The sequence below is a fragment of the Branchiostoma floridae genome, unplaced genomic scaffold (genome assembly GCF_000003815.2).
Source record: "Branchiostoma floridae strain S238N-H82 unplaced genomic scaffold, Bfl_VNyyK Sc7u5tJ_1189, whole genome shotgun sequence".
NCBI classification, from domain to species: domain Eukaryota; kingdom Metazoa; phylum Chordata; class Leptocardii; order Amphioxiformes; family Branchiostomatidae; genus Branchiostoma; species Branchiostoma floridae.
The window spans coordinates 72,819-88,049 of record NW_023365633.1 but is presented as its reverse complement, the minus strand read 5'-3'; the positions used below and the strand labels follow the sequence as shown (position 1 = coordinate 88,049).

Sequence of the window (15,231 nt, the reverse complement as noted above, 5' to 3'; positions counted from 1 at the left end):
CATGATAATTAGTACATAACCCTAACTCTAACCCTAACCCTAACCCTTACCCAACAACCCTAACCCTAACCCTAACCCAACAACCCTAACCCTAACTCTCGTCGTCCACACGCACGTTAAAGTAGTCAAACATGCCCGGGTAGAAGTTGTCAATCTCTCTGGTCACATTCAGGATGTAGCCAACACTGTCAGACAAACATACATGTAGAGATTAGTATATGTACCTAACTCTAACCCTAACCCTCTTCGTACACATTACAGTAGTCAACATTGTCAGACAAACATGGTGATACCTAACACTAACCCTAACCTAACCTAACCTAACCTATTACACATGCACATTAAAGTAGTCAGCAGCAGTAGTAGTATTAGTAGATATTAGTACTTACCCATTTTGCTGCAACTCTTCAAGATTCGATGCATTCCATTCAGAACCCTGCCATGAGACAAAAGGAGAAATTGTAACATACATGTACATAACACAATTAAAAAACAAATTCCCTCCAGAAAACTATATACAATAAATGTATTTGAGATGTTAATTTACCAGGTACAGGTGTTCGAAGATCTCAGAAGCGGCATCCATCTGTCCCAGGATGATGATCATCTCCTGGTCGATGTAACCCCTGAAATCATGCAGGTTGGTGTTCATCTTCTTCTCTACCTGCTGACGAACCTGAAGTAAACAAACAAACAAACAAACAAGTAAACATCTGTCCCAGGATGATGATCATCTCCTGGTCGATGTAACCCCTGAAATCATGCAGGTTGGTGTTCATCTTCTTCTCTACCTGCTGACGAACCTGAAGTAAACAAACAAACAAACAAACAAACAAGTAAACATCTGTCCCAGGATGATGATCATCTCCTGGTCGATGTAACCCCTGAAGTCATGCAGGTTGGTGTTCATCTTCTTCTCTACCTGCTGACGAACCTGAAGTAAACAAACAAACAAACATCTGCCCAGTCAACACTTGGTTGTGAACAAATAACTTTGCTATCCAACTGAACTATGGAAAGGGAAAAGATTCTGTACAACTGACATATTTCTAGAGGAAAGACTGCAGCAGTTGGTTCAGCTGGATTCTCCTGGTTGTGATTTTGGGAGATCAAAGCACACAACATCTATGTGCTGTCTCCATCTACCATAGCCCAACACTCATTGTGACTGAAAGGAGGTCACTCCCACTGCCAGATCCTGTGTGTTTGACTTGAGTTGGAAAGAGTAGATTAAAGTGACTCTGGCAGAAGGAAAATCCAGAAAACCGACCTGTTTGCTGGTGACGTTCTCCAGGTCCACCTGCATCATCACCATCTTCAGGAACTTCCGGATGTTTCGCTCAGTCAGCACTTTCTCCGTGGGTCTGGGGAGAGAACAGGAATCACTGTTAGTCTGCAGGGCTCGAAATTCATTTTGGGGATTAGGTGCACTGGTGCACCCAGCTTAAAAAGTGCGTGCACCAAAACATTTTTGGGTGCACCACTTAAATTTAAGTAGAATGTAAAAAAAAAAAAAACTAGTAACAAAACTTAGTTACAAGCTACCAAATTCTTAAACAAGTAACATGACAGACATTTTTATTATCATTCTAACACTTAGATGTCAAGAATATGATGTATACTAGTATACATGATATCTTTCCATACATAAACCTAAGAAAATATTTGAAAAAAATTGGGTGCACAGTTCCAATTTTGGGTGCACCTGGGTGCACATGCACCCAGTATTTCGAGCCCTGGTCTGGGGTTATCTCTTAGCTTAAAATTATTTTAAACTTCTGATGCCAATGAATGGATGGAAATTTCTGTCTTATGATGTAACGCAGGGCACATTGAAAACTGCCGTAGTGGCGATATGTCGTCCCTGGCTAAATAAATAAATGAAAATGAAAACATTGACATTAAAGACAAAGAGTTTTTTTTTCAAATAGATGACACCAAAATAGAAGAATTTTGGGTTGATACATATCCTCAACGGCACAATGCAACATCTCCCTTTAATGAGAACAAAGTCAATCAATGAAATGGTTTACTGATAAGAGACATTGCAGCCGATGACTGAATGATGCATTCTTGTACATATGTCAATGTACTGACTTTAGCATTATTCAAAATCATTCCCAATAGTGTGAAGATCATGCGTAAGCTTTCTAACTGACTCTGAAATTGGCATTGACTTAGTTTCCTGAGACAAACACAGTAGAGGCGGATCTGACCTGTCTCCATATAAGGACGGCGACTCCGGCCGATGGCACATCAGGTCATCCAGCACGTGCCACTCCTTCACACACGACTGGTTGGAGGAGATGCGGTTGCTATAGTAACCCGTCCATGTCAGGAAGATGCTGCCGTCAAAGTAGTTGTACTCCCTGGCGATGGCTGCCACTTTGTGCAGGCTCTGGAGGGCCGACCTGGACAAGAAAAATGTGAAAATGTAGTCTTGTTGACCCAATTTGGAATAGTGATTGTCAGAATTTGGAATTTTTAACTGTCCTTACTTTGCCCAAGGGAGTGACTGAGGTATTACTGCAATTCCCTCTGTCTTCTCGGTGACCACCTTTCACGGTTTGTGAAAATTTAACTTGTTCTCAGAACTAAATGTTCATGGTGAACAAATTATTTGTTATCATCAACAAGACTAATTATTTCTTATCCGTAAGGATAAGTTCCTGTTACAGTCTTCACCATGAAAACTGTAACATAAAAGTACATTGAATTACAGTATTCTTGGCTTGTTTATCTATCTAGTTGTCTCTCTGATGTTGAGACTGTTACACTTACAGTTGATTTGTCAGTTACAACATACTATTTCTAAGGTTTCTAGAAGTCTACTCACCACATGGCCTGAACAGAGACAGGTTTGAAGATGAAGTACCGCCCGTGGCTGCTCACACTGAACCCTCTGTAGCAAAAGCACAAAGTTTTAGAAAACATCTGATACAACTCTTTTAGGCTGATCTGCATGATAATTACAGTTGTATACAATACCAATTTGTTTATGTCCGTCAACTTTAAAACACAACATGGTTCTATAAACAGTACCATGACGTTGGTAAATCATCACATATGAGCCCCTTTTACTCCTGTCCTCTTTACTGTAGTGTAACACTTATAGCTGAAAAAAGAATAAAATAAAAAATCGCCGCACCCATCTCCGTCCAGCGTCACCTTGGTGTTACTCCAGATGGGAAGCACCAGCCCCACCGACGCCTCCGACTGCCGGTCCTGGAAATCGATACCCAGGATGATGCTCTCCTCCGTATCTTCCCGCCCGAAACATGAGACGATCGCCATGTAGCGGATACGGTCGGGGTATGCACTCTCAAGTTTGACCGCCTGCAGTGGGCAGAGACACTCATCAACAAAACACAAAAAGTTTTCATGTACTAACTTTTTGTCAATTAAAGTTGTAAAAAAGTCTATCCATATTCATTTTGGATAATTTTTGTCATACTCCTGATCATGAAAAAAGTTTTAGTCAGTGAAACTCCTCCTGAGCTAAAAAGGACCAGTACTAGTACATATATTATATACAGTACTAGACTAGAAAGTACAGACTAGAAGAGCATACTACTAGAAGGGCAAATTAAAGTTTGTCCTTATTAATTAGTACCTATAAATCAGAAAATACATTTTAGCATGAGTCATCATCATCATCATCATCATCATCCCTGATTAAGCAGCCGTAGGGGCAACATGTTATGCTGTATCAATAGGCGTGTATTCTTTACGTTCACAGCAGTACACAACTTCAATGAGAGTAACATGACATGTGCTGATGAACTTGAACTTCTATGACCTTCCTTTACTACATGAGAGCAGTCCTTACGAGTTTGATGGTGTCCTGCGGCCGCAGCAGGTAGAACATAGACTGCAGGTGGTTCTGTAGATCACCTGTAACAACAGAACAGGGTCACACACAGGTGTGTCAGGCTTCTCACCTGTGCGAGGGTTCTTGTCTTGGGTAAGATAAACATGCTTTTCTTTGGGAATTCCACATCAATTTATAATGTAGTATGGTTTCTTTCTGGTCTTTTGCTTTACTTTCCAATGCTAAAATCTCTTCAGAAATACTGTACAGTCAATCATTCCTTAGAATCTGTTATATGTCGCGGTAGAGCTCAAGATCTGAGTCTCAAAAGTAGTTGTGATATTAAAGGAAGTCACAATAAGAATGTGTTCTCTCAATGTGTATTAAAAGGAAATATTCAGGATGCCAGATCTAACATTTTTAATCCTGATTAGGCTCTCTGTCAGCAAAGATCTCTAGTACCAAAACAATTTCATTCTTCCAATTTGTAATTATTAAATACAAACGTATAAGTCATACAACTAAATCAGACAGATTCCCATCTCAAGACCTAGTATGTTGATAAGCAATAAGCAAGTAGACAGCAAAGAAAGCCTGACCCAGAAGTAATCACAAAAATTTACAAAAACACGGAATAGAAATGAAAGCAAAGATAAAGAAGAAAACCAGAAATATGAGAGAAATGAAAGAGAACTGATAGGGGTACCCTGCGGCAGATAGTGTCTGCAGTGTATGTAGTACCCCTGGTAGGACAGGTAGATAAAACAGGGCAGGTGACACGTCATCTCTAACAGATCGTCTGTGCCCTCCCGACGCTGCCTCTTCATGGCTAATCATAGGTTTACACACAACACAGCACAACATGATAAAAACATTTTATCTCTAAAAATACTTCCTTCCTTTGTATCTTAATGGTCATATATGGCCTCAGTCAAGATTGACCATAGAAAAATCCTAATTGATATCAGCCCCACAGTATGGCTAAACAGTCCTGAACAAAAGTGACAGTCTGTGCATATGGCATATGGCACATCTGTAAGCTGACTCGGGTCTGTCTGAGTTGCAAAATTCTTTTTAGCAGGTCCACTTTTCTTCATGGCCAACAGCTGACCTTTCTTTTTACACATATTTCAACAAGAGACATTGATGTTTCCAACCAATATTTGTTTGTTTGCTTGTTTGGTGTAGTACATTACCAATCTGAGAATGTTTGCAAGTCCTTCAATAAAAAGTTATTAGCCACTACTGCATGACTGTAAAGCTGGTGTGTTGCACCAAAAAGCTGACAGGTACAGACATATGTCACATGTAAATATTTAGTATATGTCAGCTTGATTCTGTGGGCATAATGATAGCACAGCAAAGTAAAGCAACATATAAATTGTCAACAGTGATAAAAATATACATTTGTCATAGGAGTCAGCAATCAGGTCTTGAAATATTTCGTCATCAAATTTTGCATCAAAATGAAGAGTATTCTAACTGTAAGCCATTATTTGTCAACTCAGCAGCCATTCATGCCAAAACATAAAAAAACTATTCTATATGTCTACATGAATTTTCAAATCTATAACGTTGCAGTAACATTCAAGTTTCAAAGACTGGCTGACAGTATAGCATCTGTAAAAAGCCTACTTTTCAAAAGTTTAAAGAAACTCAAAGAGACGGCAAATAAAACAAAACCAGACCTGGCTGTTTACCTGTCCCTGCCATTGTGTTGTCCTTAATTACACTGACGTCAAATTTTACAGGGACAAAGTTTTACAGGGACAAATAGCTTCATGTCAGGAATGTTTGTGGCGTGCAGCTGGAGTGTAGCGAAGGACAGAGGAAGTATCAGGTGACATGACTGACAGATCACTGCTGGTTATAACTTTCCGCACAAATATTTACATACTGTCTTGTGTTTTTTAATCTTTTATGTCTGTCGCTGGTGATTTCTAGTAAATACAATAACTTTATTGCACAACAATAATTATTGTACAAGACATTTTTGGACATGCTAGAGGAAGGAACACCTCTGTGGCTGTGGCTGTGTCTAACGTCAAGAGAAGAAGTAGAAGTAGAAGAAGGAGAAGGAAAATAATTTTGTCCCCACCTCCCCTGGTGGACCTGGCTGGGCGCTGCACATTATCACTCTGCGGCAGGATCAGCACACAGTCCTTAATGGCCACGTAACTCTCACAGAGACTGCAGGGGAAACACAGAGAGTTTTAATTCAAATTTAATTCCAACCTTTCACACGTCAGAACAAAAGGGCTATGCACAGTTTATACAGGACTGGGTTGAAATACCAGCGGGAGCTTTTTTTGACAACTACATGTATAACAAAGTATGTACTGCAACTTTTTCTAGTATCAGTAGTAGTAGTACACCAATGAAGGTTAGACATCCAGGTAGTAAGATATGCCCAAAAGCAGTTACTCAAGCAACTGGATATGATTTTGGAAGCAGTAATGCCCAAGTTGGATGAGTGACAGCAGCCTGGTTTCAAACTGTCACAATTTGTTCCAGAATTAGGGACACTAACCACTGGTCTGCAAGCACTATGGCACAAACATATAATCACTATTTTTACATAGAGTTTACATATCTGATGATAAGAATTTTTGCAATAAGTACACCAAACATGCATCACATTATGTGATGTCACCAGTTTTGTTCCTGATAAATGTCATCATCAGTACTGGTGCACATGAATGTGTGATGAGGACTGACCTGTGGGTTCGCTTCAGTCTCTTCTCCTCTGACTCATCATCAGCATCCTGATAAGGAAACAGCAAGCGGACATCGGTGAATCACCAAACACTAATGTAATTATAAAGTCTGTAGTCCTTGTAAACCTTTCCTACAATATCTATTGAGATTGTACACTTCTGTCACCAGTGTTTAGGAAACAGCAATTGTACATCTGTGAATCACCCAAGTTTGATATGATTACACTCTTGTACTGTAGTCTACTGCACTAGCTTGACAAGTTGTCTTACAGTATCAATTGGCATTGTGCAAGTTTCCATCTGACGGTGAATTATTATTAGGATCACTATATTATGGATTAAAGATTATGTACTAGTACCATTGCATAGCCTGGGTTTTGTGCAATTTATCTATTTATTTGCAGTGGCAGGAACTCTATTCATTGTGATACCATTTAGTTAGAATGTTTTGATAAATTCAGGATGTTTAAAAAGATTTTTCAACATCTGACGTAGAGGCCTGATTTGTGAAGCTACTATTTCCTGTCCATTATGCATTGCTGTATGGAACCAAAAATAACTTCATCAGATTGGTATATCATTACTATTCATAGAACATAGGAGTTTTCTTTTACACAACCAGTTATTTTCACCTGCTGACGTTTCAATGTCAAGATGATGAAGATGTCTGAAGATCTCTGACAGACATCAAAACGTCAGCAGGTGAGATGTTTGTGTAAAATAACTCCTGTGTCCTATTACTGTACGTAGTTGTGTGTGTTTTAAGTTACTAGTACTTTAAAAATAGGTCACTGGCCTAAATATCATTGACCGACAAAACAAATAGACTGTCAAAACTGGCAAGAAAATGGTTCCACATTTCCTGATGATTTTCTTTTTTAATTTGTGTTTCAAAAGGAAATTTCACACATTAATTCAGCTACTAGTAGTACATGTTGCCAGAGTCAGTGTCCTAATGCCGCAGAATGACAATGATTTACATGTGGAACTTTGAATACATCTATTTTTCATGAATCATCCAAGTACAGAGAAAAGCAGCAGGGATCATCACAAAAGCATGGATCTCTCTGGAGGAGACCATTTCCCACTGGTGTATTCCCCGGGTGCAGTGTCTCTAATACATTACTTCATTGTGATTAATCCATGGTGCCCAGTGTTAGGTTAAGAACAGAAGAAACTAAAGTAGAAAACAAAGTTCTGAATAAATACCTTGCTGGAGCTCGGGAGGGAATTGTTCACGTAGATCTGGTTTTGCATGAACAAAAGTACAACAGAACGACTTTTCAACAGAACAGAACGTACAACTCAAGCAGGTAATAATGTTTACTTATGGGTTATAATTCATAATTATAGTTAATAAATACAATTATCACTATCAGTGTTCGGATTCTGTTTATTCGAGCAGGTAACAATTTTAACTTATGGGTTACAAATACAATTATACAATTTTCAGAGTTCTGATTATGTTTATTCAAGTGGTTTGGATTAAACTCAATTATAGTACCATTGTGCTTATTACTTTATCATCATTTCTTTATTATTTTTTGTTATTGGCCACTTTGCTGATCATAACCACTGTAAATACAGGCTGAGAACTATATAACTTTTATGGTACCAAGGCTAGATCATTGCCTATTGAACATATTGTTATTATCTAATATAAAGATTTTGCCAGAGTACGAAATGCGAGTAAGACCAATGCAATCCAATTTATACAACATTGGCAAATGTAGTAAAATCGTGATGAAATCAGACTCGAATCAGGGTCATTGACTTTTCATGTCACAGCTCAAAATACGTTTTTACACTGGTCTCCATATGCATATGCATTACTTAGGTATACATGTTTGTGTGAATGACATTTTATTACTACTTATCATCATTATCATATGAAGCAAAACAAAATTTGAAAGAGCATTGCTTTCAAGCGGTTGTATGGGTTGACTTAATTTACTGATCTCGTTTACAATATGTCTTTTATATCTTCTTTGCCAGTGGTTATTTTCTGTAACTAGATAGAGAATGTACCAGATTCTTAGGCAAAAATAAAATAAAATAAAATTCAAAGGATGTTTGAAACAACACAACTGCCAAAAATTAAAGACAACAATCTGGGACTTGTATTCGTAACATCACATCAGTGTCCGCAAAGGGTCACCTTGGAATTTCGGGATGTCAAAACTTCAAATTCAAGTTCACAACCACATGTAACGTTAGTAACTTACATTACATGACACAATGATGTAGAGTTACCACAGCTTGAACAAGTTGGTTTAATTCAGTGAGGAACATAAAATAATGTCATGTTGTTGTGCTAGCTTTGTTTACAGCATCTGAAGTATGAAAACAGGGAATTTGAGACCAAAACAAGCTGGCAGCTCAGTGTCAGCTGTGCACGTCAGGACAGATGACGTCATTTTCAGACGACAGTCGTTTGGCAACTTTTCACTTTTTTGTAGCTCTTGACTTCTGCTCTTTACAACGTTGTTGTAGATACAAGGTTTTAGTCCTTTAACGTTATTCTTCACTATTCAAATTTGGTACAAACATAACTCCGATCATTTCTTACTAAAGAATGTATTCTGTGTCTTGTACAGTGAAAGCTTAGCTTACATGACAGTCATTTCTGCAGTATGTCACGAATTTTTGTTCCGATTTTTATCTGGACCGGCGGCCCCACCCCACCCTCCCCAAGTGTGAACCCACGTAGAGTCGTCCCAAACGCGTGTCACGTGAAAACAACAACCGCCTTTCTTGTCAACAAAACTTGCATGTTTTGCAGAGAGCTTATTTGTTAATCTGTAAGGTTTTAGTTCGGAACTGTGGCGGGAACGAGGGAAGAATGACAGATGAACTGACCTCCACCGAGCCCGAACTGGAGCCGCTGTTACTGGGGGTGGGGGACCGCTGCACTGTCACCAGAGACATGCTCGCTTTTCCCGCTTCAGCACTTCACATCAAGTACACCAGCCTCTTCACTACACACACAGGGGAACACGCTTGTCTCTCAGCTAGCACAGCGGCAGATACGTGAGGTTTTAGTCCCGTACTTTACCGTGTTTTGTTCCTCATTCTGGCCAGAAATTTGTGAACGAAGGATTGATCTTTTAAACAACTGCGCATGCGGGGTGACCTTAGCTCTTTGCACGAAATAAAATCTAAAATTGGTGAAACAAAGAATTCTAAAACATCAAAATGAACAATGATATTTCTCAAGTTGCAGTTTGTGGTACGTTTTGTGGCTAAACTTTAATTCTAGAGAGAAAAAACACAACCGAAAGGGAAGAGGACAAAGGGTCAAAGGTCATCCTCCTAGCAACACCAGTGTGACACTTTGCACGACTTCTCGTACTTTTCCTGACGTTTTCTTCGTCATGATTGACAACAGGAGGGTCAGGTAGACACAAGTAAGTGTTTTGTTGATGATTTTGTGCCTGTGATGTAGTAAAGTGGGCTTTGTGATGTTTTTGGGGTCGGAGTTTGACAGAGAAGTTTGTTGTTTGACAGTTCGCGTTGTTGACAGTGTGCTTAGAATCTTAGGTTGTTGTTGTATTACAGTAAATTATAGCTATTATAAAATGACAGTCAACCTCCTATATTGAACGTATGCTGTTGGTGAGACAAAGAGATTAATGCACTAAAAAGGAGTGAAATTATTTGACATACTTTAGTTTAGAATTATGTACTAGTATTTCATTAGTCAGAAGAAGAAGAAGAAGAAGCCATAATCCTGAAACCTCAGCTTCATAATTCCACCACAAGTTAAAGTATTGTTTTGGTGTGTCTGTCTGAATTCGCTTCTGTCTGTCTGCCTGTGTTTTTATGAACGAGCTTTATTTACACCGCAAAAAGTTTAGAAACTTTCGTATGGTCAACTATACTCCAACTAAGCAATATACTAGTATCACGGTGAATGTGTGTATGGTGTGGGTCTAATGTATTTCAGATGTTAAATGTTGTATTACTGCAGAATACATCTGCTTACTTTTGACACAAAACTGAGCGCATGTTTATTTTCCAGCTGAGATGTCGCAGGTCCAGTTCGCCATGGTGCCCAGCCCCCCAAAGGGCCCCTCCCCCTCGGGCTCCAAAGCCCCCACCCCCCTGGGGGAGGAACACGCCTCCCCCACCCTCCATGCACTCACCATGGCCAAGAGCTTCGTGCGCAGATGGAGACGAAACCACGAACAGCAGGTTTGTTTGTTTGTTTGTTTTATTTGTACATATAAAAACAATAAAGTGAAGTATTTCTAAAACGTGCAGGAGTAGAGAAAGCAGCCCATAAAATGTAATATGCCAAACCCTCCTCCATGTACCATTAATTAATCAAAAGTAATGAATATAACATGAAGTAATTTATTCTTTAATAGTAAAGAACAAAGACATTGCTGGTGTGTTACGCCAAATGGTGGTTATACTGGCTATATACATGTGTAGATACAGGCACAGATATATAGCATAGCATAGCATAGTTTTGTATAAGAGCAGTGACCACCAATCATGTCTTCCCTATCCTTATAATGCATTTAATGGCAAATAGAAGCTGTCAAAAGTCACCTACCTGACGTTTCGTTCTCGAAAAACTAACATTGAGAGGGTAGCCCGGCTTCTAAAATGTCCATTCTCAACTTTTCGGAACTTTCTGACCGGTGATTTGCATCCAAACGCAACTCGGTGACCTTTGACCCCATCTGGCACTACAATGACAGCTACATAACAAACTTCTTTCTAGTGTTCCAGGCACCCAAAACAGGCTTAAAAGTCTGTTTTTTTCGACATAATAAAAAACCTACAACCCTTACCTGTAGAATACAGCTCCAAGATGCCAACATTTCCAAAGAAAAACACATCTTCTGATACTTTTAAAAATCAATCCTGTGGGGACTCACCGGGGACCTTCTGCGCAGCCGTCAATTAGGGGTCATTGCCCTATAAGAGTCATAATGCCTATGAGATCTGCTTCTATAACATTATATATTAGATAACAAAATTTAAATATATATTGGTAGATTACAATTAATTGTAAACAGCTAATCATCAGTGATGTGAAAGAATTACAAGACAAGATAATTCACATGATAATAGCAAACAGAAATAAAAACAACAACAATGGACTACACCCACAGGTGATGGGGAGGATCCAGGGAATGAGGGAAGAAAAGAAGCGCAGGCTGGAGGAGTCCCGAGAGGAGGCCCAGCGACTGGCCAGCAAAGTCCCGATCGACATCCTGACAAAAGACTGGCTGAACGATGACAAGGTGACGATCGACGTGCGCTGCTACATGGTGGACAAACTCCTCCCCACCCTGATCCTGGGGGTGGAGAAACTTCTCCGGGAGGTGTGTTTGTTTGTTTGTTCATTTGTTTGTTTGTTTATTTCGATCTCCATTTACTTTACAATATACTCACAAAATCTATTCTTTCTGGAGTCCATTTAAGACTACAAAACAATGAAAAAACATTATTTAAGTCAACATAAATGTACAAGTATAACATTAAGAAGTATTGAAAGTAAACTGAAGTATCAAAATAAAATTCAACTCAGTGAACTTAAGTTAATGAGGAGGGGTCAGAGGTCATCAATAAGCTTTAACATAAATAACAAAACATCAATTGTTGTAACAACTAAAATGATATAGATTAGATAAGCAAGTGGATGTAACTGACAAAGAAATGAACAGTATAACTTAAACAAATTAATGACATATATAGGTGGACTCATAACTTTGCAACAAAATTGAGTCGATCGGCACAGTTGATTAGCAGCTACTCTAAAACTGTAATTCACTTTGTCTCCTCAGTACCAAACTTTCATGGTCTGAGAAAATTCAACTTGTTCTCGGAACTAACTAAATGTCCACGGTGAACGAATTATTTGTTATTGTCACCAAGACAAATGATTTGTTATCGGTAATGATAAGTTCACTTTATAGTCGTCACTGTGAAAACCGAACAAACGTACATTGAAAAAATCAGGAATTACAGTAACTATATTATAGGTGGAGCGCCGCGGGCTCGAGCACACGGAGGGTGTGACGCGGGACTTCAACCCCATCAACTACCTGGCCCAGTACCTCATGAGGAACAACCCGCGGTACAGCAACTTTGCCGAGGCCTCGCCGTACTTCCGAGGCATGCAGGAGGTCTCGGAACAGCTGAAGAGGGAGGTCATGTCCTATCAGGACACAAGGTTTGTAGCTATCCCTATAGCTTACAGTAGTACCTAATATATAGCTGTACCTATAATAGCTGAACCTGTAAGTCTTGGAACAGCTGAAGAGGGAGGTCATGTCCTATCAGGACACCAGGTATGCAGCTGTTCCTGTAGCTGTGTATATAGCTGTACCTATAGCTGTGCCTTAGCTGTTCCTATATATAGCTGTAATAGCTGTTCCTGTAGGACACCAGGTATGCAGCTGATCCTGTAGCTGTGCCTCAAGTGGTACCTAGCTATCCCCGGTCCCTGTAGCTTTACCTGTAACTGTTACTGTAATGATTGCCTATACCTGTTGCAGTACAGCTGTACCTATAGCTGTACTTATAGTGATGCCTATAGCTGTACCTATCTATAGTAACTGTTGTCCCTATAGCTGTACCTATAGCTCAGACTCTGAGTGTTTTCAAGTTGATCTTCTGAATTAATGGTAGTTTTTAAAATCGACGAACCAACATTTTTGATAGATGTAGGATTATGAAATGGTACTCAAGTTGAAGTAAATTGAAAATTGTCCGTGTTCCGTTTCCCAGGCTTGCGCGTGTGAAGGCCGAGGCCCGGCAGAAGCGGGAGGAGCGAGAGATGTCGGAGCGGCTGAGACAGCTGGAGTCCACGCGGCGCGTCGAGAGCCTGAAGGCTCAGTTCCACCACTGGATACGCGACGAGGACGGGAACGTGCAGCTCTCATTGGTCAGAATTGTGTCCTTTTTAACGGAACTCTAGAATATACGCCAAAAAGCAGTTACTCTGAAGCAACTGGATATGGTTTTGGAAACTGTCAGACGTTTCAAATGGCATCCACCATCTTCGTCAGTGACACTGGCATATCTTTTTACCTGGATGTCTAACCTTCATGAACAGAACTCTAGAACATGTTCTTGCGATGCTGTCTGTGCATCCACTGCCATATTCACTTTCAGTTAACTTATCTCAGAATACCTGCATTTTTTGATTCTGTACATAGATACATATTTGCATATGAAAACAGCATCTAACGTCATTGAACAAAATTTAGATATCAAAAATGAATTATTTCTCTATGATATCAGTACATCATTTTCCTATAGTCAGAAAAACAGATTGAACAATACATCAATAGCTGACTCCAGTATTCAAGACCGAGAAAAGTTTTGACCATTGACACTTTTTTGTTTCCTTCACCAGGTTCAAAGTGCACTGAGATCCTTTAAGGAGATTGTCGCCCATCTTCCGGAGGACATACAGGCAGGTGGGTGGAACAGGTGTATTTCATGCCTCAGGCATTTCCTGTTCGGTCGCTAATGGTACAACACCTTGCAAAATTGAAGCTTTTATAGATTAAAAAGGTAGTCTTTTGAGTAGAGTAGAGTAGAGTAGAGTTCTTCGGTTAGGCAGGAGTCTCGCTCTAGTTGAAACCGCTCCTCATTCATTTGAGGCAGGTACTAGGTTAAAAACAAGTGTGCTTTAGTATCATGCATCTTTTTTCTTTTGGTAAGATGAGTTTACTAGCTGTAGCTACTCTAGTGTCTCTACAGCTGTACACAAATGGTGAAAACCTTGCACAAACATGGCGTACGCGTGTTTGTGTTTGCTTTCCAACTATATAATTGATGGTAGATATACTATCTAACTATAGCCGTTAGATATGGTGAGAATGCCTTACCCTAGCTTGGGTATCAGCTAGGGATATATGTAATATAAAATATTTGAATGTACAATGTACCAGTAAGATCATACATGGCAGTTGCAATTCAGAGAGTGATGTTGATGAACAGTGAGTGTGAAGTTCTGTTGTCTAACCTTTCATCTGTCCTGTTGCCAGTGTCTGCCTTCAGTAAGGAGCTGGAGCCCACAGATGAGACAGGGAAGGGGCTGGGCCAGGAGGCCTTCATTAACGTGAGTCACTGTTGGATTATAGTTTTGTAGTATCTTATGTTGTTTTGTTTTCAGGAATATCCTCCATGGACTGTTGTACTACTTGTAGTCTTATTGTCAGATTTGCCTACGTTTGTCAGCAATATATTTGTCAGGGTACAGACTCCGATCTGGTAGAAATGGCGATTCTACCGGTGGAGATCCCGATCGGAGTTTCTGTCGACAGATACTACGATCGAGATCTCTACCAATAGAGATCACATTTATCAAAGTCTGTGTGCCTTCATATCCCTGCATATTGATAGGGAATTGTCAAATATGTGAATTTATTGGGCTTAAGTGATCATCACAAGAGTTAGTTCAAATTTGCCTCAAATTGTGTCACTTAGAGAAGAAATTTAAGCCCAATAAATTCACATTCTTATGCATATAAGGCTAGGTAAGAGCAATGACTAAACCTGATAACTGAGTGTCTAATTTAGTATTTAGTACCAGACAAGTCCAGCAACATTCTCATTATAAATGACTCAAACAAGATGGGGCTAATAACCATTTTTCTGTTTTATCCGAATTGTAAATAATTTATTGCTTCACTATCAATGAGTAACTAGCACTCTACACCAAATTAGAAGTAG

At 39.5% G+C, this 15,231-nt stretch overlaps 2 protein-coding genes across 2 annotated transcripts in view; one reads left to right on the top strand and one right to left on the bottom strand.

Annotated features, from left to right (window-relative positions):
* LOC118407297 (protein phosphatase Slingshot homolog 2-like) overlaps positions 1-9,676 on the bottom strand; it is an 18,492-nt gene extending 8,816 nt beyond the window's left edge. Inside the window, exons 1-13 of the mRNA XM_035807759.1 lie at positions 9,388-9,676; positions 7,738-7,773; positions 6,530-6,576; positions 5,910-6,001; positions 4,518-4,640; positions 3,830-3,894; positions 3,149-3,336; positions 2,837-2,902; positions 2,217-2,411; positions 1,271-1,364; positions 548-676; positions 390-436; positions 116-185 (exon numbers count right to left, since the gene is read on the bottom strand). Of these exons, the coding sequence (XP_035663652.1) occupies positions 116-185; positions 390-436; positions 548-676; positions 1,271-1,364; positions 2,217-2,411; positions 2,837-2,902; positions 3,149-3,336; positions 3,830-3,894; positions 4,518-4,640; positions 5,910-6,001; positions 6,530-6,576; positions 7,738-7,773; positions 9,388-9,456 (1,221 nt within the window). The 5' untranslated portion in view covers positions 9,457-9,676. The remainder of the gene's footprint in view (positions 1-115; positions 186-389; positions 437-547; positions 677-1,270; positions 1,365-2,216; positions 2,412-2,836; positions 2,903-3,148; positions 3,337-3,829; positions 3,895-4,517; positions 4,641-5,909; positions 6,002-6,529; positions 6,577-7,737; positions 7,774-9,387) is intronic.
* A 102-nt stretch (positions 9,677-9,778) lies between these two features.
* Positions 9,779-15,231, top strand: part of LOC118407287 (EF-hand calcium-binding domain-containing protein 5-like) — a 22,308-nt gene continuing 16,855 nt past the window's right edge. The window contains exons 1-7 of the mRNA XM_035807744.1: positions 9,779-9,935; positions 10,550-10,722; positions 11,655-11,867; positions 12,528-12,718; positions 13,276-13,432; positions 13,907-13,970; positions 14,544-14,627. Coding sequence (XP_035663637.1) covers positions 10,555-10,722; positions 11,655-11,867; positions 12,528-12,718; positions 13,276-13,432; positions 13,907-13,970; positions 14,544-14,627 — 877 coding nt within the window. The 5' untranslated portion in view covers positions 9,779-9,935; positions 10,550-10,554. The remainder of the gene's footprint in view (positions 9,936-10,549; positions 10,723-11,654; positions 11,868-12,527; positions 12,719-13,275; positions 13,433-13,906; positions 13,971-14,543; positions 14,628-15,231) is intronic.